The sequence below is a fragment of the Myotis yumanensis genome, unplaced genomic scaffold (assembly GCF_028538775.1).
Source record: "Myotis yumanensis isolate MYYU_CA2020_CCGP unplaced genomic scaffold, mMyoYum1.0.hap1 SCAF_6, whole genome shotgun sequence".
NCBI classification, from domain to species: Eukaryota; Metazoa; Chordata; class Mammalia; order Chiroptera; family Vespertilionidae; genus Myotis; species Myotis yumanensis.
In genome coordinates, this window is record NW_027223757.1 from 8,998,392 (window position 1) to 9,024,955 (window position 26,564).

General features: G+C 46.9%; 1 protein-coding gene across 2 annotated transcripts in view; it reads right to left on the reverse strand.

Moving 5' to 3' along the window:
• Positions 1–838: 838 nt before the first annotated feature.
• MTHFD1L (methylenetetrahydrofolate dehydrogenase (NADP+ dependent) 1 like) overlaps positions 839–26,564 on the reverse strand; it is a 160,828-nt gene continuing 135,102 nt past the window's right edge. The window contains exons 27-28 of one of the 2 annotated variants that reach the window (XM_070417468.1): positions 7,930–8,055; positions 839–1,144 (exon numbers count right to left, since the gene is read on the reverse strand). In XM_070417468.1, the coding sequence (XP_070273569.1) occupies positions 7,966–8,055 (90 nt within the window). In that variant the 3' untranslated portion in view covers positions 839–1,144; positions 7,930–7,965. Of the gene's footprint in view, positions 1,145–1,571; positions 1,662–7,929; positions 8,056–26,564 lie in introns of those variants that run through there. The other variant, XM_070417469.1, reaches the window with a different exon arrangement.

The window sequence follows — 26,564 nt, forward strand, 5'->3', positions numbered from 1 at the left end:
GGGACAGCCTTTGCGTGGGGAGGCTTTTTAGTTAGTATCCAGTGTTTTGGAACAAACTAAATTGTGCATAAAGACACATTATGGGCAGAGCAACTAACGAGCAGGGTCGGCGAAGGGCGCAGCACGAACACCCAGGAAAGAGCCTGTGGCGCGGTCTCCTGCAGGATGTGCCTGGGGACCCTGGGGATATTCATGGGGACTGTTACACTGCTAGAGCACAATCCCGTCTTGTTTGCGCCTGAATCCCTGGTTTTGTCTAAACTTTTATATAATTTCGTATTATTGTAGGAAAAAATGGGAACAAAGGAGGGCCAGGAACTCTGGGAGGGGAAAAGGCCATAGAACATTCTTTACTGCGGGTGAAGAGGTGGACAAATGGAAAAACGTCGGCCGACACCTAACTTTTAGGAGGAACTTTCTTTGCCCCGTGGGCCTTCGAAAGCCCATTGAGACTCACTTATTGGTGGAAGAAACGAGCGTAAACCCGTTAGTTTTTTGGTAAGTGATGTAAACTTCAGTGGCACCGAAAACCAGTGCTGGCTATGAAGCGCACTTTGTTCCCAAGGACATTACAACTCTCCGACAGCAGGAAGATTTCACAACGGACCAGATATTTCTCCCTGTTATTTTTTTTTTTTCTTGTTATGTTTGTGAAGCGCTGGTGGCATTCACAATTTTCCAGGAAACTGGTGTCAGGTAACAGCCCCCCAGGAATAGCCACCTCTAGAGAGCAGAGCTTTATCTGGCACTGAAAACTGGCCGGCCGGTTATCTACCCGGTTTTCTCAAGACAAAACACATCTCTTTCCAGTTCAAAGACAAGACAGCAAACTCCAGAGTGAGAAAACGTTACCTTTTATTTCACACTCTCTTAATCGCTCCGTCCCCAGACAATAAACACTCTCAAGTGTAAGCAGTGGGAGATAATGTAAACGCTGCCGAAACAGAAAATAAATTAGTTTCTTTTCAACGTGGTGGAGGTCCTCTCACTGATCACTGCGCTCGGCTGCAGACAGATGCCCCGGGAAGGAGAAATCTTTGGCCTATTCTACCGCTTCTCCCGCGTTGCGTAACAAGCCTATTTCAAATTCATTCTCTCCTCCAACCGCGGCCAAAAGGCAAGGAGTAGTTTGAGCTTCAGGAACCTGAAAAACAGAAAAAAAAAGTCTCAGTGGTTCAAGAACAGCCTTCCCCTGGTGGGACACTGTTAATGTCTGATAGCTCTAAAGCTGGAGACAGAAGAGAGTTCAAGGGCAGGTGGGCGAGTCTATTCACAGGAGGAGGCCCAGATCACTGTGGCGACATTTTTACTGATGAGCAGCGAGTCGGTTCTGCACCCCTGTGACCGTGTCCGGGGGACACTGCAGGCAGTTCCTAAACGTCCTAACAGATGCACCTGGGGGCCGGGGCGGGAGCCCCACGACTCCTACACTTGGGGTCTGCAGGCCCAGGGTCCTGGCCAGTGAGAACGTTCAGGATGTGACTGAGACTCCTGTCCCCTTTGATGTCAGTCTCCCTTTTACAGCAGGCTCGGGAAGCACGCTCCGAACACCGCACTTAGGATGAGAAGGAAGTGAGCAGACCAGAACTTACTGTTGTTAGAGCTCTGCGGCATTCCCTCAAAGGGTATGAAGACTTTCTGCCACTGTTTAACCCTGCAGTCTTTTAGAAAGAGAAGCGATTAAACTATATTTAAAAACAAACAAAGAAAACACCTAAGTTCCAGAAAAAAAAATGCGATCACTACTCCAGAAGAAATGTAAATGCAAGCATTTATCTACGCGGCCAGGAGTTCAAGCGCGGCTGGAATACAGCAAGTGGGCCTCCCGCACATGAGGGAGGGGGCTGGAGCCAGAGAGAACACAAGATGGTGATGAAGACAGAAGACTATGAACTGCAAATACTCCCCTAATGTCTCATTCCAGTCAGGGAGTGAATAAAGCAGAAACACTGCCAGCATAAGAAACACGAAGAAGAGAATATTGGGGACGTTTGGGAGGGAGGTCTGTCTGGTGCAGACCTCACCCTCTGCTCAGAGGAGGCCGGCCTCCCTTCGCTAAGGCTCAGCTCAGAGACTCTTGGGGAGGAAAGAGGGAAGGAGGGGCCTAAGGCAGGAGGGTGGGCTTGGGGGATGGAGATGCCCTGAGGCAGGCCAGGCTGGAACAAGGCCTTCCATCTCTGGGGGCAGGGTGTGTGTGTGTGTGTGTGTGTGTGTGCAGCTGATCCGCATGTAACCTCTGTGCCCCATGGATTTGTGTTTAAAATGGCTCACAGTCTATGGTTTCACATTTTAAGAAAACTCGGAGGGTTGGCAGAAGTATATAGAGTCTGATGGTAGATTTTTAAAAATCAGATGTAATAGTCAAGGTGAGAATGTGAAAACGAATCAGTATATTGTTTATTCAGCGGGAGAACAACAATTTTAGGAGTTTACTTAGTGGGTAAATATTTTGGAAGATGGAACGTATCAGACATTTTGTCGTGGTTCGGGAATAATAAGAAATCTGATAGTGCCCAGACGCACAGAAGAGGAAGAGGAAGGGATGGATTCCAGAGAGTCGAGGCAGTGTGGCCTCACCCCACCTTGATTTGGGCCTAATTCTGACTTCGGACTTTTAGCCTCTAGAAATAGTCAAATATTTTGACTATTTTTTGAAGCCTGAAAAGTGAACAATTTAGAATCGTTTACATCATGAGGTTCTTTTGAGATTTGCTTTTGAGCTGAGGACGGTTTAGTCTACTTATTTCTCTTATTAGTGAAGCTGCATGGCGGCACTGGGTGCTGATTAACTATGTTGAATTCTGGTAAAAATGTCTTTTGCAGTGGAAAGAATTTCAAGTTCATAGCATTTGGTTAAAACTTTCCCCCTACCTTACAAGTTCTAATTTTTCTTAACCAAGTAGATTATTACTAAAGCCATAATGAAACTCTTTCTGATTCCTCATCTGAGGATATTTTTCCATTGATTTTTAGAGAGAATGGAAGGGAGGAAGGGAAGGAGGGAGGGGAAGGAAGAGATACAGACAGAGAAAGAGAGAGAGAGAGAGAGAAGAAACATTGATGTGAGACACATCAATTGATTCCCTTTCATGTCCCAACCTGGGATGGAACCTGCGATCCAGATATGTGCCCTTGACTGGAAATTGAACCCTCGACCCTTCAATGCTCGGGCCAACACTCTAACCACTGAGCGACGCCAGCCAGGGCTCTGATTTTTTTGTTGACAAATAATTTCTTCTATTTTTGATGAGCTAACCATGTATAGATTTAGTTACTAGAAAAATTCTGTTTCCCGAGTTTGCTGAAATATTTATTATTTTCCTTTCCTTATGTTTTTAAAGAAAATATAAGATGATTTGTTTCTCCCCCAACCCCTAAAAAGTGTCCAGAAAAACTTTCTTTAAAAGGGAATTAATAATTTCACAACTGCTAAGCTTCAAAACATTCCACCTCAGTTAGGAAGGATTTAGTCATCACTATCTTTTAGATGTCAATGACGTTCGAATGATGTCATCTGTAGATTTAATTATCACCATCTTTTGTTTAAGCCACTTGGGCTCCCTGCCTATGCTGGCCCTTGTCTGGAAATGGAGAAAGAGGAGCAGGCTCTACTGCAAGGACGGGTGGGTGGTGATGAGGACCTTGGCCTTGAAGCACAATGGTGGGCATCATTCTTGAGCTGCTCCTTGAAAAGATAAGAGTTTCAAGACCAAAACCACAGAGTCCAGGTGTCCCCCAAGGAACCCCGAAACCCTGAGGTTTGCAACTTGGGGACAGAAGACCATGTTCCCAGAAGGGCTACAGGCAACAACCATATTCAAGGTGAACTGATGGCTATTACATTTCATTGGGAATTTCTGCTCCGAAGGCAGGTTAGGGAAAAAACGAGCTGGTGTTATACTCGTTTTCGCATGTGCAATTCAAGAAAAACAATTCTCGGGTAAGTAGCCACCATTATAGCAGGGCCAGAGTCCATCTGATCCCGCACTAAACACAACTTTGCATATCAGAACAAAGCAGAGCCTCGGCTTCTTCAGGAAACCTGCCAGGGTGTTCTGTGTTCCTCTGAGTCCTGCCAAGGCTCAGAAATACGATGAAGGTTCAGAACGAGCAACCCACAGCGGGGGCAAGAACCACCCTCCCTAAATCCAACCGTCTTCAAACAAAAGGCTGAGCAGTGGAGTCGCAGGATCGGTTTCACTGGGACAAGCCACTGATTTTAATTAGTGCTATCTGGTGACATCCAGAAGAGTGACTCATGCCCCGACGGCCACCACAGTGACTGCACTACAGGGAGGCCTTGGGAGCAGGAGCAAGGGCTCAGGTTCTGGGCATTTCCTGGCGTGTCCCATTCCTACAAAGTCACACAATTTCCTAGAGGGTGAGGTAAGCAGGACGGAGAGGAAGCGGAAGCGGAAGGGAAGGAAGTTGTCACCGGCCCAGTGCGGTCTTCTTCCAGGGGGGACGCGCCTGCCTCTCGTCCCGCAGAGTGTGGAGAACTATGGGGAGTCTGACCACCGTGTGAGTCAAGCCACCAACAGGCCATTTCCTCTTCCGATGCCCAAATCTGTCCAAGTTGACCGTCATCCAAGCTGGAACATTTTGATTTTGTGCATTTTTAACAGCCACAGACCTCTGACCATCAGAAGTGGTCCCCGAGGGCCGTATGTGAGAGGCCACAGGAAACAGAAAGAACGTTTGCGGGACCATTGAGCCGAGGAGTCCCTGGGAAGGAATGTTTGCTTTGTACGGTGGTTTTATCTTACGACACCGGATCCACTTTCAATTGTTCCAGCGAGGTCAAGTGATGGGTTTTGAACCGCTGCCCACCAGGCCTAGACCAGGTTTTGGCAGTTCACAAAGAGGAGAGAGCCTTGGCTAAGAGAGTGGGAAAGTGCCATTCATGAGAGAGTTAAGCAGGAGATAGCTCTATTCTATTTGGACTACAAAGAATTTCGACAAAGCCATAGCTTTTCATACCCGAATAATTATCTTTTGTTATTAAAAAAGATCACCTGGTTATCCCAAAATTACAGGTGTGTCCCAATAGCTGGCTATCACCTTCCAGGAAGGGCTGAAGTTCTTTGACCCCGTGACCGAAACGAAAAGGACGTCCTTTGGTTTGGGGCATAAAGAATGGGGTGAGACTGAGAGTAAGCCGATCTGGGTTGAGTCTTTGTTTTCGTACCTATTAGCTGTGCAACTTGAGCAAGTGGTTGACCTCTCTGGGCCAGAGTTTTCACAGCTCTGGAATAAAGATGCCACCCATCTCACTGGGTTGATGGCAGCATCACACGGCAGCATCACACGGGACAGGGATGGCAAAGTGATGAGGGCAGACTAAGCACTTGAGCCCTGGAAAGACAGTGCTGCAGCCCTGTGGATCGGCATCTCTCATTCCCCCCTCCCCCCCCACGCCCCAGTGACCAGAGGAAGGATCTGATCTCTCTTGGGACAGCACCTGCCTCCAAGGAGTGCTGTGACCACCCGTGCGAGTGCTGCGCACAGTGCCTGGCATGTGGAGGCAATCATCACAGACCAGAGCCCTGACTCCAGCCCTGCTCAATCTCTAGATTAAAACCCAGAAGAGTATGTGTCAGGAAACAGGCACATACATTTAAGTGTAGGTGACAGCAAAACTACGGCCCTGTCTCTTGGCATTACACGGGTCTTAAATATGCAATAATTAAGGTATGATTGGGTTTATACGACCTACTTGGGGAGAAAAATGAAAATGGACCAACAGGCTGAATAACTACTATCCAAGAGAGACGCAAAGAGTGTACACACTTGTTCTGGAGAAAAATGACAAAGGGCCGAGATGTAGCATAATGGGCTCTTGACATGGAAAGGGAGATTAGGCAGGACAGGGGTCAATTTTCAGTTTAAGAGAAATGATCATGTTAGTTTCCCAAGGCCCGGCTGGGAAAGCCGAGACATTCACACACTCACACACACACACACACACACACACACACACTCATACCAAACGACCAAAATAACACTGTTATCAAAACTCAAGGTTATAGGACTTTGTGCTTAAAAAAAAAAAAAAAAAAAAAAAAAGTTCCTTAGTTCATTTCTGGAGTTTTCTTTTTCAGAAATGACAAAGATATGGAATGTGGTTGTGGTTAAAACTAAATACAGTGCTAACCGGTTTGGCTCAGTGGATAGAGCGTCAACCTGCGGACTGAAGGGGCCCAGGTTCGATTCCAGTCAAGGGCATGTACCTTGGTTGCGGGCACATCTCCAGCAGGGGGTGTGCAGGAGGCAGCTGGTCGATGTTTCTCTCTCATCCGTGTTTCTAACTCTCTATCCCCCTCCCTTCCTCTCTGTAAAAAATCAATAAAATATATTTAAAAAAACTAAAAAAACAAAACAAAAAACCTAAATACAGCTCCCACTCCTCAGCAAGAAACACACAGACACCACAAAACACCACACACAACCCAGGCCAAGCAACTCCTCACCCTGTGTTAATGTAACTTCATATAAGTGGCCCATCACCTTCCTCTTCATGGCCCAGGCTTTGGTGTGTTAGTGACAAGGACTTAACTCCCCCATGTTGCCTACTGGCAGTGAAACGAGGGAAAGTGAGGCCCCTGCGTGCCTGGCGGGGGGGCCCCGTCTCCGAGACAGTCGGAAGGAAGGGTCTGCAGGTCAAGCCCGCTCACCTGGACGGCCCAGCACCCGCTGGCACTGGGAGGGGCGCACACGGGGTTGAGGAACAGGAACGGTGTGAGTGGGGAGGATGAACTGAGGGTGTGTTGGGGGAAGGGATGCGCCTTGAGAATATGGTGAGGACACATTTGATATATGGGATGAGGAAAAGCAGCTCTGAGCCTTTAAGACTCCTGACTGGGAGTTTTCCAGAGAGGAGGGTTGGGAGGGTGGTCATTTTTCTTCCTGATGGGAAGCGAGGAGAGAAGCCAGCAGGTGTGGCTGCAGGACTGAGGGGCAGATAAAGGGGCCCCAGCTGTGGCTGCCCACGTGGCTCCAAGTTAAGCTCAACCCCCTGGACTGTGGCCAGCGAGCCATCACAGTGTCTAATTTCTGCTGCCCCGTCCTCCCCGAGACTCAGGCCACTCTGAATGAGCTGTCCCATCTTCATGTGTCTTTCCAGTGGCAACAGTGCAATCCCCGTTAAGCCACAGTTGGGTATTACAGGTCGAATGATGTCCCCTAAAAGAGGTACTGAAGCCCTGACCCCCAGTGCCTATGACCGTGACCTTATCTGGAAACAGGGTCTTTGCAGATGTAATTAAAATGAGGTCAATAACCGGGGGGCCTAATTCAGCATGACTGGTGTCCTGATCAGAAGAGAAAACCACATGGAGACAGACATGCAGGGAGAAAGCTATGTGGCCGTGGAGGCAGAGACTGGGCAGAGGCCAGGAAGGACCCCACCAGGGTCAGAGGGTGCACGGCCCAGCCGACACCTGGTCCCGGACTTCTAGCCTCAATAACTAGGAAGGGTTAAATTTCTGTTGCTTAAGCCACCCCGCAGTCATGCTCTGTTATGGCAGCCCTAGCCAACGAAGACACCAAGATTCTTCTATCACGGGATTCTAACTCTGTAACCAAGAGACATGTGGCCCTTGAAAATGACAGCAGATATTAGTTCTAATTCTGGAAAAAGAATGAGTGTACAGAGTTCCATTGCTATGGAAAGAGCTGCCTTCACCAAATCCGTATTCACAGAGGATATGATCTGACTTTCACCAAGGACCTAGGTTCTGACCATCTCACTGCATAGCCACACCCCATAGCGACTCTCAAGTCCTGGGCTGTTATTAGGAAGGAATTCGCAGTAACCAAGTCAGGAAATTACTTATCAGACCATTTTTGTCAGGAATATTAAAAGAACAAAACAAAACTAAAACTGAAAAAGATTTGGAAAAAGAAAAAGTAGAAAGCAGAACAGCCTACCTGAATTGGGTCCTGCGAGAGTAGAGTCTTGTTCACTTAGAACAAGCCTTGAACTTGCTCTGTTTCTGTATCGAGATCGATGTCGTAGAAGCAGGGCCGTGTGGGCAGTCCGGGCATGGTGCTCATCTGGAGGGAAAACACAAGCAGACACATCAGCAAACGCCGTCACGTGATTACTGTGCAGCTAATCATGTAAATGAACTGGACAATCCAATTCAGCTTTATCTAACTCAAGTCATATATCCATCCATTGTCTCTTTAAATTGGCCATCTGCTATTTCAACCTTTAAAGAAATGAAACAGAAAAGGCAAATGTCGCTCGAACTGGTTTGGCTCAGTGGATTGAGCGTCGGCCTGCGGACTGAAGGGTCCCGGGTTCGATTCTAGTCAAGGGCATGTACCTTGGCTGTGGGTGCATCCCCAGTGGGGGGTGTGCAGGAGGCAGCTGATCGATGTTTCTCTCTCATCGATGTTTCTAACTCTCTATCCCTCTCCCTTCCTCTCTGTAAAAACTCAATAAAATACAGTTTAAAAAAAAAAGAAAAAAAAGAAAAGGCAAATGTCAAAATTTTGAAAATTGAGATCATTTGCTCTCCCCCACGGCCGGCCCCATAGTAGACTGTGGCTCCCAAACAGTGATTTTTAAACCTTTGTTTTTTCTAAATCAAATCTTACTGATAATGATGAGCCCCAACAAAGATGAGCCCCTCTGGTTGAAGGGGACAGGGGTATGGGTGGAGGGGACAATGGCCTCCTCTTCCCCTCCAATTACGGCACCCACGACCCATGTTTGTAAAGCCTACAACCCCGGGAGCACAATGTACAAACTCCTGTTCTCCAGAAAGCCATCACTGTGCCTGCCTCAGTAACAAGAACGGATGCTTACTGAGAACTGACTACGTGCTGGGCACTGCGAGGAGTTCCTTACGTATCTTATCTTCCCAACGACACTATGAGAAGGCGCTTTTATTATGTCCGTGTGACACAGGAGGCAGCAGAGGTTAAATCACTTGCCTGAGGCCACCCAGGTGGTCAGAAGCAAAACTGGAAATTTGACTCCATGCCTGTGATCTCAAATGGCTCCTTTAGTGACCACCGCTGGAGGTTACAGTGATAACCTCTGTTATCCCCATGTGCTTTACGGGGATAACGTCAGTCTGTCTTCCCCCACGTTACTGAAGAGGACAGTGGGTTTTAGGCACAAAGGCATGGGCTCAGGGACGCAGCCAGTTAGTGGTGGAAACGGGATTAACCCAGGCCACGCTCCTCGGTGCTTTGCAGCATCGTGTCCAGATTAGAGTCCACAGGGCGCTCTCCGCCCACCTGCATCGGAAGCCCTGGGTGTGCTGGGCAAGGCCCCCAACTCCCCCTGGTGGTCCTCACACCGAACACTGGTCTGGGATCTAGATCAGCGGTCGCCAACCTTTCAGCCCTCACGGACCACCGACTGGCGACCGCTGATCTAGATGGTGAGGCTCCTGCAGGACCCACTCCTATCGACTTCAGTGTCTCCGCTGTGCTTTCACACGCACTCTCCACACAAAGGCGGCCTGAAAAGCAGTGCTGCGTCCCACTCGTCCGAGGAGGGGCGCCCGGATTCTGCTGGCTTGGTTCTTCTGCGGGCTGAGTGCTGTGTCAGGCAAATGTACGTCTGCCCGGCCAGAGAACGCTGGGAGAGGAGGCTGCACTACACCGCTCCATGCCTCCAGGGTGTGTCTGCTCCTCCCCACCGGGCAGTGCTCAGCCAGACAGGAGCCAGATAGGGCCTCTCTGATAGAACTGTCTCACTCTCCGCTTCCTTTCTGCAGTGACCCCGGATTTCTCGGTCCGCCACCCTCTTCTGCCTTGTGATGCCGACAGACTCTTGCTACAGAGACTGCGGTCTGTGGATCAGTAGCACTGGTGTCTCTGGGAGTTGCTGGACATTCAAATCTCAGAGCCGTGCAGGCCTGTTGAACCAGAACCTGTAGTTTTAGCAGGTCCGCAGGTGACGTGCGCCCGTTACAGCATGAGGAGCGCAGGCTCAATGTGGCCCAGATGCCTGACCCCACCCTGCCCACTCCCATCCCCGTGAGCAGCAGGAGAGGACGCTGGGTGGTGGAGGGGCCTGTGCACCTGCAGGCCTCATTAACCACCTGGACCAGGAGCGTGACGGGATGTGCATAAACCCCTGGGACATACGGTGGCCAGCTCCTGTCTTGCTCACTGCACGGGACTGTACTTTAGATATATTATGGGCTAAAAGGGCTCCTGGGACCTGCCTGGAATATGGGTACCATTTAGAACACATCTTTGGGAAAATGTGCTTAGGGTTTCAAGCAATTACCTACGAATAAGGTTTCAGTGCTCAACCGGCTTTTAGGTGGGAACTTCCTGTATTTTAAAACTGCAGGTATGTCGATGGCTATTTCTCCTCCGGAAGCTTGTGGTCCTGGCAGGGGTTACTGACCCTTTTCTCTGGTTACTACAGTGGGTACGCGTACCCCAGGAGATCACAGGAAGAAACCGGGGCTCACTGTGTTGGCACCGGGACAGCAAACACAAGGGACACCGAGTGGGAACAGCTCATATTCTTTTCCTGAGTACAACCCACGTGCCAGGTATGTGATGGCAGTTTCCTGTCCAACCGCATTCTGACTCGGGCATTTTAAGATGCCTCTGTAGTCTGCGCGGGGCTATGGATTTGGGAACAGGAACCAGCATTTTATAGTTGAAGAGAGAGAAAGGAATGATCCCACGCAGCCACAGTGACACTGCCCCAGCCTGTCAATTAACTCGGCAGGACGGTGCCCAGACTTTACGGCTGCAGGTCCTGAGGCTGCAGTGCCAAGGCGGGATCCCGCAGGAGGCGGTTAAGTCTCAATCTCCTCGAGGTGAGAAAACCCAGGAAGAACACAAAGGCAGTGCACTGTGGGCTCATCTGAACAAAGCCACAATGGACGCTTCTGCTGTGGGTAATGATCACCCCGTCCGCTTGTTTACACACTAGTTCTGTAGACATGAAGATCAAGGTTGAGCTCATGCAACACCAAGAAAGACATAGGTGGGGCATGGCGCGTGGGGTTCCTGAAGCAGACCTACGGGTGCAGTGAGTCCGAGGGCGCATCATCGGGTCATCCGGATTCTGTCACAGAACTGGAGTTGAAAGTAGCCAAGACAGTAAATGCCGGGAAGGTGAAATGTCTTTACTCTATTTTCAGTTTACGGGGAGAGATGAGCTTAATCAGAAGACGCTCATGTTTCTTTCCAAGGATGCAATCATCACTTCCCAGAATCCACGCTGACGTATCTGGGATACGCAACAACAGACGAGAGAGCACACAGTCTGCAGAGCCGGGGGACTCCCTGACCTGCGGACGAGGAGCCATCCCCCACAGAGCCACACCGAAAATAAAACCTCTCCCGCGGAGCAGACACAATGTGGAATGCTGTTAACAAGACCTAACACACTCGCTCCAATTGTCTCCCAGTAAAAAACTGGTACCAACGGGTAGTAGCCCCCAGACAAGAGTCAGGACAGCAGGACAAGAAGGAAGGGTTCAGACAGCCCTTGGGAGTTGACCTCTGGCCCCGTGTTTGTGGTCAGTGGTGATCTGTTGACTTTATTTGTGTGCCCTCCAAGGAGGCCTTCTGCTTAAAATAACGAGGGAGCCACTAAATTGCTCTTACTAGTCACACCGCATCAATGGATTCCTTTACAAAGGCTGAGAGACAGGGCTTGTGCCCTTCGTGACCCTCATTTTAACTACGGTGAATCTTCCAAATCTTTACTGATTTTGGGTTAAGCTTATTTTGGAGAAATGAGTTCTATGAATAGCCTTTATAAACATACATTAAAAGGAATAAATATCTAATCACTATTAGACATTCAGGTTGTACACCTGAAACTAATATAATATTGCATGCCAACTGTAATTGAAAAATAAAAAAAATTAAAAAAAGACTAAAGAGAAAATATTAAAAAAATACTAAAAAGAAAATACTCATTAGAAGTAAACGTAGAATATTCTTTGGCATGAGTAGAAAAATTACTGAAAATTGTTTTATAGTGATAGAATCATAACTTGTCCTTAACTACAATATTCAATGAAAGAGAAACATGGATCAACTGCCTCCTGCTCACCCCCCTAACTGGGGATCGAGCCTACAACCTGGGCATGTGCCCTGACCAGGAATCGAATCGCGACCTCTTGGTTCATGGGTCAATGCTCAACCACTGAGTCATAGTGGCTGACTTCTCCTTAAATCTACTACTTTTTCACCTGAAAAAAACTTCATCTCTAGCAGTTCCTTGTGTGTTTTTTTTTCATTCCTTACCTTTACTTATCAATTTTCAAAATAATGATTCGGTGCCCAGGCAACTGCAATAGAGACAACACCGGTACTACACTAAGCACTTTGTTTGCACTGTACCTCCTCACTTAATTCCTACACCCCACAAGCCCTGTGTTATTCCATCCCACTATCCCCAGTATGCAGATCAGGAAAACGAGACATGGCAAAGTACACAGCTGCCCATGTAATTCAGAATTTCCTTTTGGTTTTCAGCCCCCCCATCCCCCGCCCCCCCCCCCCCCCCCCCCCCGCCACCCCTACACACACCCCGGCAAAGCTCCTGCCCAGAGATAATATGCCACTGCAGGAGGAAAACATACCAACATGGAGAGAAGCTGTATCCATTATTTTAATGTTCCCTTTAGGCTTCTCTTGGGACAGTGGCAAAAGGAGTGGTCTGAGGGAACCTGGGGGAGGCGGGGCGGGGTGAGAGCTGCCTCAGCTAACGTTCCCCGACCAGATGAGGAAACTGAATTCGGGAAGACCTCATGACCACCTGTCATCTAATTGAACCATTTTACATACACTGTCCTGCAACTTTTCTTAAAGGTGGTTCAGATCAGACCCCAGTGAGTGATCAGGCCCGGTTTTAAGAAGGTTCATTAGGTTGTGCTTTGCTGTAATTTTCTTCATGTTTCTTGTACTTGGGGCTCACTGAGCTTCTTGAATGTGTGGACTTATAATTTCTGACAAATTAGGAAGCATTTTGGCCATTATTTCTTAAAATATTTTCAGTCCTTTCCTTTCTCTTCTGTGGGGCTCTATGTATTTTTTCACCCCTTGAAATTGTCCCCAAACTCACTGATGCTCTCCCACTTCTTTCTGCCCTTTCTGTTTCATTTAGGATGGTTTCTATTGTTATGTCTCCAAGTTAACCTCTTCTGCAACAGCTAATGTGCCAGTAGTCAGAGTATTTTTTATCTTGGACACTCTGGTTTTTATCTCTAGAATTTTTATTTGCCCTTTTTTCATCTTTGTCTCTATTAAACATTTTGAATCTTTCCTCTAATTTCTCAAACATATGGACTACAACCATAACTGTTTTCATGTCCCTGTCTACTAATTCTATCATTTGCATCATTTAAGGGTTAATTTTGATTGACTTTTCTGATTATTGGTAGTATTTTCCTACTTGTTTGCATGACTGGTAATTTTGGACATGCTATCAACTTGTTGGGTACCTGGCATCTTTGCACTGTTAAAAATATTTTTATACATTGTTCTGGCACACTGTTTAGTTACTTGGAAACAACTTGATTTTTGGGGGGATTTTGCCCTTATTTTTTAAAATATATTCTTATTGATTTCAGGGACGGAGCGGGAGAGAGAGATAGAAACATCAATGCCGAGAGAGAATCACTGATCGCTGTCTCCTGCACGCCCCCTACTGAAGATCGAGCCCACCACTCTGGCACGTGCCCTTGACCGGAATTGAACCTGGGACCCTTCAGTCTGCAGGCTGACGCTCTATCCACTGAGCCAAACAGGCTAGGGCGGGTTTTGCCTTTAAAGCTTTGTTGGGTAGGACCAGAGCTGTGTTTAGTCCAGGATTAATTTTGTCCTTACTACTGAGGTAAGACCCTTCTCAGTATTCTAACCAGTGCCCCCTGATGTTGGGGTTTTCACTCTAGTTTTGGAAGCCGGCACCTCTTATGGGCCGCGTGTGGGTACCATGTACTGTTCCCCTAATCCTTATGGATGATCCTTCCCCTGGCTTCTGGTCATCTCCTCACATGCGTGCACTGATCAGTACTCACTCAAATACTTGATTTTCAGGGATCAGTGTCCTTTGCTGCTTGATGCCCAATGTCTTGAGTGATTTTTTCTATTATTTTGTCCAGTTTTTCAGTTGTTTCAAATAAAAGGGTAAATCTGGTTACTGTTATTCCACCTTCAGTAGAATGTAATTATAACCTGTAATTTACTTGTTCTGTATCATTGGGTCAGATACTGTTGCTTTAGAGATAGGAATACGAATTTATAGGCTGATGGAGGTTTTAAAGGTTATTATTTTTTTTTAAAAAGGCTATTATTATGCCACTCATTCTACCTAAAGAATAAGGTTATTGGAGCCCAGCTGGTGTGGCTCAGTGGTTGAGCATTGACCTATGAACCAGGAGATCACAGTTCAATTCCCAGTCAGGCACATGCCCGGGTTGCGGGCTTGACCCCTAGTAGGGGTCATGCAGGAGGCAGCCAGTCAATGATTCTCTCATCATTGATGTTTCTATCTCTCTCTCCCTTCCTCTTTTAAAATCAATAAAAATGTATTAAAAGAAAAGGATAAGGTTATTGGAAACACTGTGTTATTACATATAATGACAGAATTTGATTTTGAGATAAGTAGCCCAAGAATGAAATTATGTTAATACACAATACAATGAGCTAAAATCTAAACACTTTCTTAAACCCAGGCCAAGATTCCATTCACTGATTATAAAAACATGTGAATAAATACAGGATTTTTTTTAAATAAAAAGGTTTGCGATTTTTAAAAGCAGACATGAGAAACGCTGCACTTATAATGTAGATTAATATAATATCTAATTTTACAAAAGAATCATAGGAGTAAGGTAACACATTTTGTGTTTAAATTCATAAAATGAAAAATAATAGTAAAAACCAGGATTCTTTAGTGACTGCTCAGTTATCTACTTTTCTCAATCAAAACAAGTCCATTTTCTCTGAACTTTTCTTTTCTTGGCAAGTCAACTCCTTACTTCACTGCTTTGCTACTGACACAAGCAGCAAGAACCGTCTGAAGTTCAGCGTGCCTCCCTCGGCTGCCCTCTCAGTGACCTTGGTGAGTGAGAGCTTCCCATGATGGCACATTCTCAAAGAAGTCCGAGGCTCAGGCATCTGACAAGCGTCTGAGTAATTCTCTAGCATGTTGCAGTAGACTGATACCATCAGCCCATGAGCTATTTTCCCACAGAACCCAAGCCAACAAAGCCTGAATTTTTCATATACTTATATATAAACAACACAAGGAATCAATACAGATGCACTTTACGACAGCCAGCATTTCCAGCAGCATCACCTGTTTTCCAGCTTGTATGGTGCCCTATTTGGACTAAAATCTCACTTTTACTTCCCCATTCTTCTATCCCCACCTCCCCACAACCATTGTACCTATTGCAATGGAATTTTTAATAAGCCAGAAGTAAATCTGGTACGTGCATGAAAATGTAATTCAAGTACAGACGTGGCAAGACGACAAACAACATGTATCTCATGCGCTGTTAGAATGGAGGCAAAGGACTTAGAACAGGGCTTCAAATTCCCCATAAAAATGGGCTGGCTGAGGGCTTTCCTAGCAGCTGCTTCCCCTCCCTGCAGTCCATGGGGTTACCATGGAGGAAGGAGGAAGGCTGGCTATTTGCTGAAGGGAACAGCATCCTTGGTCCGTTTCATTTCATTCCCACCAGTATGTGGGGACACTGGGAAAGTAAAAACTGTTCCCAATGGGAAGATGTTAGGGGGCCCTGAGACAATTTTATATGCTTATCACCCAAACATAAAATTGCACAGACCTCTCTTTTCTTTTGAACCGAAGTTTGGAAAACGATGATGGCCCACATGTCAAATCGGGCCAGCCACCCATTTTTGTAAATAAAGTTTTACTGGAGCACAGCAACACTCACTCATATGCATACTGTCCATGCTGCTTCTGTGCTGTGGCGGCAGAGTTGAGGACAGAGACTGTGTGGTCCGCAAAGCCTGCAATATTTACCACCTGCCCCTTTACAGGAAATGTTTGCTGACCTCTGTTCTAAAAGACAATGCTACAGACTAAAGGGTTTAATGCAAATCAAGAAAGATGAACCTGAGAGGAATGTGGGCATTCTACAACTTCCCCTAAAGACGCTGGTTTTATAACTGGGGAAGCGCAGATGCCAACTGAAAGAGAGGCTGGTGATGGTGTGAGACGTTGGATTATTGTTCAGCAATACACGGATTTTACAGAAGTGAAAGGTCCGGGAATTCGCCTGGGATATTGCTGCGTTCTCAGTTTAAAAGGTGTTTGAATATAAGTGGCAGTTGATTTACATAGGCTCTACTTCACAGATCTCAACTTACAGAGTTCAGATTTGCAGAATATAATTCACAGATTCTAATTCATAAAACCTGATGTGTAGAGTCTAGATTTTCTCTGGTTGGGAAACCACCTGAGATCTTAGAGAGGTGACATCTTGCACCAAAGGGCATAACCTTCCGTTCCACTTGGGCCAGAGGTGGGAAGCCTACTTGTGTGTCATCTGAAGGCTGAAAAATGACACTTCTCACTAAGAGTCCACACGGCACAGGCCCTCTGTGCTGATGTCCAGGAGGTTGTGTTCCCTCTGGACCGAAACGGAAAACACAGGGTCTGCAGTGTGCGCCGTGCACCAGGGGGGCTCGCTGAGGCTCTACGATCTGAGAACGCCGACAAAGCAGTTGGGGTGACCTAGCACTTTCTTGTGTCCTCTTAGATGTGGCCCCTTTGTCGTGTGGGATTGTGTGGCAAGTGGCTCCAAAGGCCCTGGTTGGCTCTGAGATGAGAGGGGCACAGAGGGGCCTTACCAGGGAAGTGATCCCAAATAGGAAGTCAAATAGAACCTGACCCGCGGCAAGGGCACGTGGTGCTGAAGAAACACCGAGGCCCGTGGAAGAAGGAAAGCTGCTACAGCAAAGCAGGCTAGCCCGTAATGGGAGGGGGGCACTTCCCTAAGATGAAAAAACCGAAGTTCTGAACCCAGGAGAGAGGACTTCCACAGGAAAACATGATAATGGGGGACTTGGCCCAGGGTGAGGAGTAGTAAAGGGGAAAGCACAGAGTAAGCCATATCTACTCCATGGATTCTGAATTCAGCATCCGCCATGAACAGCCAGCATCCGAAAGGCCTCTGGCCCATGGAGCCCACAAGGGAGTAACTTTCATGTTCTTAGCCATGAGCATGTGGTTAGTTATCTACCTGCACAACCTGGAGGGCCAGGGGGCGCCCATTTAAAAAAAGCACACCTGATTAAAATTGTGTGGTCTCCATGGACCTGGGTTTGGGCCCCCTGGAATGAAGCCAGCTCTAAAAAGTCTAGAAGTGGATGAACTTAAATAAGCAGTTGGTACTCACCACCTCCCATCCCCCTCGCCACCGGACCCACCTTCCCCCGAGTCCCAGGCTGAATTCCTCATCTTTCACCAAGACAGTCTCAAATTATGATTGATGTAAGGACTGCAATAAAACCATACCATAGTTTCAGTCCTTTCCAAAAATTTAATGAGATCAGGCACACTGGCACCAGTCCACAGGAAAGGAATCAAAGCTGGATACCATGATCAATGCTTCAAAGAAACTGAGCCGAGTTCAAAAGCACCAAGGCGTGGACACGTATGGGTGCTCTTCTTGCGACACCGACAACCCCTTACACCGATGCATCCCTGCCGACAGCGCCACTCGGGGAAAAGGGTAACGTTCTGAAGGACGTAAGCACGTTCCCAAGTGTTTAGCTATCCTGTCAAGTTCAACTGTCTTCGGTTTGTACGTAAATGACTTTTTGGTAAACGATTTTTAAGTTAAAAACATTTATGCAATTCATATCCAGCTAAAACATTGCTTTTTAAGTTTTGGGAAAAATAATTGGGCTGTCTACTCAGAATCTTGAGAGTCTCCTGGGAATGCTGGATGAGAACATTGAAAGAAGGAAGGTCAGAGAGTGGGCTGAAAAGCAGATGGATGTTGTAACCGAACCCTCAGTTCCAGAGAACCTGACCCGCGGCAACTACTTGGGGCCTCGAGGAAATGCCGCAGGATCTGAAAGAGCTGGTAGGGTGATTAACCATGTCCAAGAACAAAAAGTGCAAAGTGACACCGGAAAATCCTGAGGTGTCTCCATCTCCATCGCTGATAAGATCTTGGCTCAAGTTCCCCTTAATGGGTCACCGGGCAGAAGGCACCAGTGCCCCGAGGAATCTCCACGTGGCCTTTCCGCTTCGGCGCGGTTGGCGGGCCCGCCTCTGCCGCCCCAGCCAGGAGAGGCATGAACCTTGCTTGGCCATCTCCTGTTTAATCACAACAGGGCTGCTATCAGGCCTGCGTTCTAGCTGTTATTTTGGTTTGTTTACCCAGAAGTCTGCTCTGTTGCCATTGGAGCAAACCAGGATTGTGCTATCTGTGTAGTCATCTCTTTCATGTGGCCCTGCCTGAGAATATGCGTGTTACTCAAATGCCACTTCCAAGTCCTCTCGGATCTCCCTTGAGCCGCACGGAAAGTCACAAATGCCCAACCAAGAATAACCACCCACTGTTTACACGCAGAGGTCCTCAAACTTTTTAAACAGGGGGCCAGTTCACTGTCCCTCAGACATTCCACACATGTGCACTGCGGGCCCGGGACGAGTCGGCTGCTAAGCAGGACAGGCAGCAGCAGCAAAAACACCCGGCAGACCGGATAACTGTTTTCGGTGGGCCGCATGTGGCCCGCGGGCCGTAGTTTGAAGACCCCTGGTTTACAGGCACCGAAGTCCACATGCAATGCTTAGACACCGCGGAGCTCGTGTGGCTGGTGTCTAGGTGACATCAGCAGAAAGAACAGGAGTCAGCAGTGATGCCAAGCTGGCAAACTGCCACTGTGTTCGTTTCCGGGGAAGAACCGACCGCAGGGTGGGCGTGGGTGACTGGGTTTGAGAAAGTTCACTCCAGGGATGCAAGGAGATATAGGCTTACATATGTAGTTACCTCGCTGTATTTAGGTTTAACACACTCTTATTCTTAGCATTATCAGGCAGTAAGCCAGTATCTGCTAGTTATGAACCTTACAAAAATTGTGGTTAAAAATGATTAAATAATTTTGAACTTGTTAAACTAATAGAATTTGATTTTTTAACAATCAAATTGATGTTTTTAACACTAAAAGAGACTACAAAGACCTATATACAACTGCTGTAATGAGCTGAATATGAAAGGAGTAAGATGAGTAACTGTAGGGATTTTGTGGGAACAAGGTAAGAAACCCTAAATCAGAGAGGTCACAGGTTTGGGGTTGGGGTTGGGAGAAACTCCAAACAAAAGAAGAAGGCACTCCTAACGGTTGACTCTTGGGAAGGGCCAGCAATAGACCGAGAACCAGCCCACTTTTCCTATGTTTCTTTTGAAGTCAAAACATTATGTTTAAAAGCCCAATGCTATCAACCATGGTGAGCAAAGAGCCCTCTTTTTGAGGTGGAAGACTAATTCCCATGGGACAGAATCTATTCACCATGAAAATGCCTAACGAGAAAGAGCTCCTATAAATGGAATGTTATGCTTTTAAATGACTTTATATTTCACACATGCCAACATCTACCTATAATTAAACACAGGGCAGGGCTTGCCTATGGGAGACACCTGCTTTCGTCCCACTACTGACCAGGCCCAGTCTAACTTCTCGGAGCAGCGGAGGCCACTCCACATGGTGCAGAGCGGTCTGCCCTTGCCTCCCGGCAAGACGGGCATGATAGTCACCCCCTGGCTGGACCCTGTGATGGGTGGGAGGCAAACAGGGCCAGTGGGGGATTCCTGAATACTGATATGCAGATGGGGGAGGGGGGCGGGGAGAGAGGATTCCTCTTCTTCTGGGATAGTGAGCTTGAGGTTTGAAGCTGGTGATACTGGGGTGGTGGTGGGGCGGGGGCGGGGGGGGAAGATCAGTCTGAGGGAGGCAGGGCTGAGAACTGGGGAGCAAAAGCCAGAATCCTGAACTCGGCTGGAGCTAAAGCCAGACAGCAAAAAATTTTTTGTTATCTGGGTCAATTCATCTCTTTTTGTGTAAGTTTGAGTTGAGTTTCTCTTAATTGTAACCAAAAGAGAGCTCTGACAAACACAGTGAGTGCCAGGCCTCACTGGCGGAATGACTGTGCAGCCCCGCCCAGGGCCTCAGCCTGTCCATGGTCACTCATTTGTCTGAAAGCTCTTCCTTTTGCTAACATGTGAGACTTGAGTGGCATTCAGAGAGTCCTAAATTCAACCACACCCAAGGCACAGAATTGTAGAGAAACGGGCAGGAGCTCATGACCTCCATCTGTGTTGGCCTCTATAGGTTCCCTTTCTTTCCATTTTGTTTTGTTTTATATTCTATGTATAAGTGAAATCATTTGGTAGTTGCCTTTTTTCATCCAGCTTAGTTCACTTAGCATGATATTCTCAACGTCCATCCATGTTGCAAATGGCAGGATTGCACCGTTTTTAAGGCCAAGTAGTATTTCACTGTGTGTGTGCACGCGCGCGCGCGCGTGTGTGTGTGTGTGTGTGTATGTGCATAATGCCACATCTTTACTATGAAGTATACACATCTACTGAATTATAATGCTGCATACCTTGAACGTATATAATGTTATAAGCCAATGTTACCTCCATAAAAAAGGAATGTTAACACATTTTTCAAAATTAGCAAACATTTGCTACCTTAAAAACTTATAAGCTATGACTTGGTTTAATATTTTAAGTTTTTTTTTAACAATGGTGAGTAGTGGATCAATCTTTACTAAATTGGGAAAAAAAGAACTATTTCCAAAAAGTTAAAAACATGTTAACACTTCAAAAAAATTTATCAGGAACTTAAGAGCTGGCATAAAGAGAATTTTTTTTTTTTTAGATTAGATTTATGATATACAAAGTGAATTTATTTGGAAGTAAATTCTGTAAGTGAAATCAGAGTTTTTTTTAAGAGATAACTCCTCAAACTATTTTTGCCAAATATTAACCTTATTTTCATTCTTTGGTTTTTCAAGACTTTCAAACAGTGCATTTTAAAGACAAACAATTTAATTATGTATTTTGAGACACTCTCACTCTGTGAGTTCATCCAGGAGTGGCCTGGTCCCAGTGGAAAGATTCATGACAAAGATACGCTGACTATCTTTTCATATTCTAAGTAGCAAGTGCCGAAAATGAACACTCCCAGAAATGCTCTCTTAACTTCCTGCAGCAACTATCACACCACACTGTGCTTTATTCAAATCACTGTCCTCTTAAAAAACTGGAACACATTTCAGATCTTTGGTTTTAAAGGTGTATTTCAAACACCTCATTAACTTCCCACTTGTGGCCAGGTAGTATAAGAGGACAGACAGCTGGTGCTGCTTCCCCCGTCCCCTTCTCCATGTTTGGATATTTAATTATTCTATTCACCTAACTGTCTAAATCTATTTGCATAAGTTTGCAGCAGTATCAGATGGAAGGCTTCATGGATGTGTCAATATTATTTTTGGCTAGCTGGAAAGGAAACGTGCTATGCTAAACTAGCACAACATTTGAACAGGGAAATCAGCAAACTGCCCTTCCATCTGCATAAGACATGTTTGTTGGTAAAGTATAAAAGAAAAAAGAAAGATGGGCGTTTAACTAGATTACTCATCTTACAAACTATTCAGCCTCTCTCCTATGCTGTGCTGCGCAACACCAATTAATCATGTTGGAAAAATGAAAGAACAAAGACTGTTTAGATGACAAATGAGGCAGTAAATGAAGCCGAGATAGGAGTCAAGATTCAAAGGGGAACTATTTTGATTCTTTTAAAATATGCATCTTGAGACTGTACAAATGACTGCAACTTTAAAATCTACATTCCACCATTAAGTTGGACTTTGCACATATTTCATGATACCCCAAGACAACTTAGAAGGGAAAACTGCCTAGCAGCCGCACAAGAAGTAGCAAACACATGTAAATGCATAGAGAGGCTAGAGCGGGCACCAGACAAGGTTGCCTTTTTAGGTATCAAAGTTAACTCCTGAGACCAAAGCCAAATTCTATGTGTTGAGCTAAATGGATTATCTTACAGAACAACATACTGCTTTCTAGTATTCTCCTATCCAAGTTTAAGGGCACCTAAGGATGAAATCCATAACTAAATAAATACGCAGCAACCTCATTTTACAGTCATCAAGTTCCACTTTATCCTTTATCAGAGCTTCAGGCAAATAATTAACTTGTTTTGAGTTTGACTTATTTTCATTTCCCACATCCAAGCATGCTGCCCAATCTTGATCCCAACACAGACTCCTAATATACGACTTGGTCTTTATCTCTTTCCTGGCCCCAGAATATAAGGAACTTGAGGGCAAAGACTCTGCCCCATTCATCTCTTTAATAATCAAGGCTGACTGAACTTGAATGGGAGACTCACAGGCTGCTTAGAAATCCCTTCAGGTGGAGGTCTCGCTGTAGTCAACTTGATCTTTCAGGGTCCAAGGATCAGGCTCCTTGTGAGATACGTCGCAGTAAGCAAGCTTACAAGGGGCCTGCTTTATAATCTAAACATCGTTTTATTCATTTATGGGCCATGTATGACCCTGGAGTTTTGAGGTGGTGCAGAATGATGGGAAAAGATTTGAAACAGGAAAATGTGCAGCCACACCATGTCGTGGGGGCCTCTGCTTTTTGTTTACATATTGGGAACGGTGAATGAGATGGCCACCAGCATGGTGCTTTGGAGAAATACTGGGTTGGTCTCTCTCTCTCTCTCTCTCTTACTAACCACTTAAGGTGCTAATGACTCCAGGATCTTTCATTTATAGCACAGTCTCTTTATCGAACCCCATTGTCTAGTTCAAAGCTGAATTCATTACTGTGCACAGAACAGTTAACAGAACAGAGCTGAAGACGCCGTCCTGGGACCTGCTTGCAAGGTTGGTGCCTGGAACTTGGCTTTTGGGAGTGTTCCCGCCCTTCTCATACAAGTGGCTAGCAACACGGTTACACTGAACACCCGCTTCCCTTCGGGAGTCTGGGATTTGGTAGGTGCCAGGCAGAGGGTGTCCATCCGACCAGCCTGTTAGACGTTCCCTAACGAGCTTCCCTGGGAAGAGAACATCTCACACGGGTTGTCACAACTTGGTGCCTGGGGAATTACAAATGCCACCCAGGAGACTCCCCTGGGAGAGGACTCTTGCAAGCATGTGTCTGGCTTCCCCGGGCTTTTCTTTGCTAATTTCGCTTTGTGTCCTCGTGCTGTAGTAAGTCATAGCCCTGAGTGTGACTGTGTGCTGAGTGTGTGAGTTCCTGAACCTAGGGGTGGCCTTGGGCCTAGCCCTGCGGGCCAGTGTCGCAGCTCTGACTCATTCTGAAGCTGCAGTTGTCTGTGCACTGGTCATCCATTCCAGGACCGGAGCAATGCTCTCATGCCCTCCGGCTGGCCTGTCCCGCATCACCTGGCTAACCTGTCCTCACCCATCACCCCTGGCCTTCAGCAACCCCATGCCCAGCTGACCTCCCCAACAGTGCGGCCTGCTCCCCGGGGACTCAGCACCCGCTGTCCCAGTCTCTCAGAGGAGAGCGCTCCTTTAGGTTTCTATTGACAGCTGTCCCCAGTATCCACGGGGGACTGGTTCCAAGACGACTGCTCCGGTCCCTGAGTTGGCCCTCTGTGCCCACATGTTCCACATCTGTGGCTACAAAGGGCTGACCACACATAACTGGAGCCTGAACGACTCGAGGGGGAGGCACAGGTCTTTGCTGCTGTTTTGTTTGTTTGCTGTTCCTCATGGCCGAGCGCACAGCACTCCTCAATAAATATTGAACGAGTGAATCAAAAGCAAGGCATCTGTGTGGTCCCACAGGGATGCATTCGTTGAGCTGGAATGACCTAGTGACTCATCACTGTTTGCCCGAGTCTCAGAAGTCTATCTGAGGGAACAGGCTGAGCCACTTCCCGTGAGCGCTCTCACCTGGCCTCGCGGTGACAACAGATAAGCCTTATTCTCCAGGCCCCCTTGCCCTGAATCCCACGTGGTCCCACACCTCCTGCTGCCCACAGCCCACCAAAGCAACGCTTTTGACTCTGTACTATGGAAATACTGACTCGTTCTCAGGAGGTTTTCTGAAAAATTTTCCACAAATGCAAGGCTGTTTATCTTAGAGATGTCCGCTGGGTGACCTTGGCCTGCTTTGCCCTTCACTTAAATCCCAATGTCCTTCTCCAAGTCTCTACTGTTCCCTCCCTCCATGACGTGAAGAATTGGAGCTTGGAACCAAGCAAAGCCAAATCCATTGGAAGCATAGACTTCCTTGTAAATAAAACTGATGACTCCTCGGTGTATTATGTAATATACTGGGCAGGAGCCCTTCGTTACTGTCTCATGGCCGATCTGGACAAGCCCACGGGGCAGAGAGCACAGCCAACCCCCAGGATGGGTGCTTTAAACGCAGTGGCAGGTCTGCCTGAGATAATGCCCTGGGAAACGCCAATCTAGTCTGGTTAGCAAGAATACTTAATATCGCTGATTGTTTTCAGGAATAAAGATTCTCTAACAAAGTGGTCAGAGCAGAGCAGAATTACTTTGGGAGGTAACTGATAGCCCTGACAGCATTTTAATCTCTGGGAGTTGTCATTCCTCATAAAAAAGAACAGCATCCTCAGGTTTTATGTTCTGATTTTATAAAAATACCAACCAACGTCGAATAGAACTACAGATGCTTGGAGCTGAGAGGACAGCATCCCACCCAGGAGGTGAGGGACCTGCTCAGTGGCGGAGGCAGGACATGGAGCCCGGACGTCTTGGTTCCCTGTTCAGTGCTCAGGACTGCACCACCCACCCTGCACTGAGATGCTGACTCACATTTGATTAAAGAAAAAAAAAAAAGTTCCTTTAGAAGCTTTGTGAAGTGCGAAATACTGGTGAGGTGCCATCGAGTAAGTCAGAACAGTACACAACGACCTGTGGTCCAACCTCCAGATGCCCCTCCATATACCTCCATGGCCAGGCCATGCCTGGGCCACAGCTCCCCTTCTCATGGGGGCAAATTACACAGACCCCCATGAGCCACCACTTTCATGACCCATCTCTATCATAACTTCCACGATACAGGGTTAAATGCACCTCTGTGAGCTGATTACAGTCTATCATACCGAAACACTTGCAAATGTGTCATGGAAGTCATGATTCTTGCTGGCTGTCAGCCTGTAGGTCACCCTTAAAAGCAAGCAAACAAAACACACATCTCTGCACAGCATTTGACAAGCTTTCCGTAAGGTCAGAAATGTAGCTCCTACCCCCAGAACAAAGGCCCAAACGGATGTGACAGACCCTGGCAATCAGTGCTCCCACACTTCCTGCTCTTCTCCAACCCAACGTGGCCCTGACCCCCCGAGGGTCAAGCTGCACTAGACACACGTCCTTCTGGTCTCTCTGGGAAGCTATTTATAGCTCATGGAAACATCACTGTGGAAACCAGCTTCAGCTCTTACTAGGTACGGAAATGAACCAGAAAAGCAGTGAAAACCACACCCTCAATAAGTAAGATATGGGTTGTCCCTGAATGACAATGGACATAAGGATTCCGGGTGCTGCTTTCCTCAAAGGTAAGACATTCCGGAGTGCTTCTGCTGAGGAAGATAAGGCAGGAACACCATCTTACTGTGCGCGTATGTTGTTGTTTTTCCCTCGTAAAGTCTAGATCCCTCAGGTCTTGCAGGATTCTGGGGTGGTATTATTACTTTATCTTCCCCCCTACTCTACTGGATGTCTGTTCCAGAGGTGGAAGTTTTCAGCAAAGAACTTGAGGTGGTTTACCTATATAAAATTGAAGAATCAGATCGACAGAAATCGTGAACATGGAAAATTCATTCTGAGTAAATGTCAAGATCCAGTAGGAAGGTTGGTATGTGGTTGAAGCATCCTACGGTTATTACAGCTGAGCTGTTCATTTGTGTGCCACGTGCTGGGCCTGTGTTTGGCACTCAGAGACAAACAGGATGAGGCCCCGCCCACCCAGGCCTGATCACTACGTGGAGAAGCAGACAAGCACACAGGCCTCATCACTGGGAGCTGTAAACGCTACCCCAGGGGAATGGACAGTGTCTGTTAGCAGCACACTGGCGGCTGGACACTGAGCCAGAGGGCAAGATGGCAGAGACTTCAGAGAACCCTCCCGATCCAGCATTTCCCAAGCAGGCCTTTGATGAAAGGTCAGGAGGCTGACAGTTCAAGGTTGTCCTCTCTGGCGAGGGCATGAAGTGAATCTATTCCATCATGCTGACGGTGTTCCCATGCCTAGCAGAGCAATCATTTGGCGGGTAGGGTTGACAATACTTTGAAGTGCTTTTTCGTTTTCATTCGAGGCAAAAATTGGAACCGTATATCTGTCTGGGGAGTAGGGAGTATTTCAGACGGAAAAAATTAAATGATTGTTGCAACCACATCACTGATGTTTGTGACATCAAGGAACCAAATCAAGTCTCTCACCTAAAGAGATTAGCAACCCATCCCAGAGAGAGAGAGAGAGAGAGAGAGAGAGAGAGAGAGAGAAAGAGAGAGACCATAAAACAGTCCTGGGCCTTCTTCA